Here is a 1,796-nt window from a genome sequence, read left to right as displayed (position 1 = left end):
CACCTTTCCTTTCCTTTCCTTTCCTTTCCTTTCCTTTCCTTTCCTTTCCTTTCCTTTCCCATCACACTTTCCCATTTCCCAATCTTTGTTTTCTGATTTTCATGAAGCAAACCCAGAAAAAAAAGTATTCCAAACATATTTGTATCTGAAGTCCCAATTTCGTTTTTAAATATGACTCTTTCTCTCTGTCTATATATATATATAAATATGTTTCCCAGCGGGGTGAGTTTGTGCTGGAAAACCGGGAGACCAGAGCACAGCCCGTCCAGACGGATTTTTCCCAAATAACGAAAATCCCTGCTTGTACCTCCCTGCCCGGCAAGCGAGACCCTGAAGCAGGGTGGCTCCCCGGCCCCCTGCAGCCGCCCCTTTTCCCTCTGTCCCTGCCCCTTCCCATCCCTTCCCTCCCCTCTGGGGAGGGAGCGGGGCCGGCGTTTTTCCGCGGTGTTTGCCCCGGGGCAAGCTGCGGGTAATGGGGTGGGCAGGGGGCCGGGGGCAGGAGGGGAGCAGAGGCTGGGGCGGCCGTGTCTCTAGGGCTGGGTTCGCGCTGTGGCCGTGTCGGGGCTGGGCTCTTTGCTCTGCAGTTGCATTTCGTTTCCCGAGCAATCGCCTCCCCAGCCGGCGGGCGCGGGGCACAGTTAGGGCCGGGGCGAGGGCGCAGGGAATGCCCCGACCCCAGAGTAAAGTGAGGGGCAATAACAGAAGCGAGGAGCCAAGGGTGAAGAAACAAACCAAATCAAACCAAACCAAATCAAACCCAACCAACCCAACTCAACCAAACCCTACCCAACCCAACCCAACTGAATCAAACCAAACCTAACCCTACCCAACCTAATGCAATTCACAGGATTCACGGAGGAGGAAAGTGGAAAAAAAAAAAAAAAAAACAAAAAAAAAAACGCAGTAAAAACTCCCTCCAGACTCCGCTGTTCCCCAAACCCGGCCTGTCCCCACGGCACTGCGCTCAGAGGGACCGGCGCGCAGAGACAGGGCCCCCGAAGCACCAAACCCCGCGTTATTCCCTTATACTTCGCCCCCCTTCTCACCCCTTCCCCCCGTCCCCGAAGGAGAGAGGAAAAGACCTACGCGCAGATCGTTTGGAGATTTCTCTTGTCGTCCAGGTCCTGCGGGTAGTTGGCCATGTTATCGCCCAGCCGCAGCAAACAGTCCGAGAAGCCCCTAAAGACCGCATCGCACCGCCCCGCCGCTCTCACCGCCTGCACCAGGTAGGCTGCGGGGCAGGGGCACAGGTCAGCACGGCCGGCACCCACCCGCCGACCCCCTCTCGCCCTTTTTCTCCCCCCCAATCTCCCCCCGGCAAGCAGCGGTGGTGCGGGAGGAGGAGGAGAGCTCTGGGACCGAGCCAGAGTGGCCAGCGGGGACACAGGGACATCAACCGGCTGCTTTGTGCTTTTTAGCGCTTTTCGGTGCCCCTGAATTAAAGACATTGCTTTATTATTATTATTATTATTATTATTATTATTATTATTTTCTTTTCTTTTGAGGGGCCAGGAGGAAGGGGGAGATGCGGAGATGTGCTGCCTGGCCCTCCCCGCACTCCGCTCCTTTGTTAGGAAATTCCGGCGTGCGGCAGCGGGAGCGCTTCTCCTCGCCCTCCCGCACAAACACACGCACACACACACGGGTCCTCGCTCGGCAAGGGGCGTGCAAGGCGCGGCGGATGAGATAAATAAAAACATAAAATGAAATAGGGTAGGATAGAGTAGGATAGGATAGGATAGGATAGGTTAGGATAGGATAGGATAGGATAGGATAGGATAGGATAGGATAGGATA

General features: G+C 55.3%; 1 protein-coding gene across 2 annotated transcripts in view; it reads right to left on the bottom strand.

Moving 5' to 3' along the window:
- Nucleotides 1-1,796, bottom strand: part of NRN1 (neuritin 1) — an 8,228-nt gene that overhangs the window by 2,872 nt on the left and 3,560 nt on the right. For both annotated transcript variants that reach the window (XM_035318212.1, XM_035318211.1), the window contains exon 2: nucleotides 1,087-1,231. In XM_035318212.1, the coding sequence (XP_035174103.1) occupies nucleotides 1,087-1,231 (145 nt within the window). The remainder of the gene's footprint in view (nucleotides 1-1,086; nucleotides 1,232-1,796) is intronic.

Source organism: Oxyura jamaicensis, chromosome 2 (assembly GCF_011077185.1).
Source record: "Oxyura jamaicensis isolate SHBP4307 breed ruddy duck chromosome 2, BPBGC_Ojam_1.0, whole genome shotgun sequence".
In the NCBI taxonomy this organism is placed as follows: Eukaryota; Metazoa; Chordata; class Aves; order Anseriformes; family Anatidae; genus Oxyura; species Oxyura jamaicensis.
Note: the sequence above shows the minus strand (reverse complement) of the source record. Positions and strands in the feature narration are given on the sequence as shown.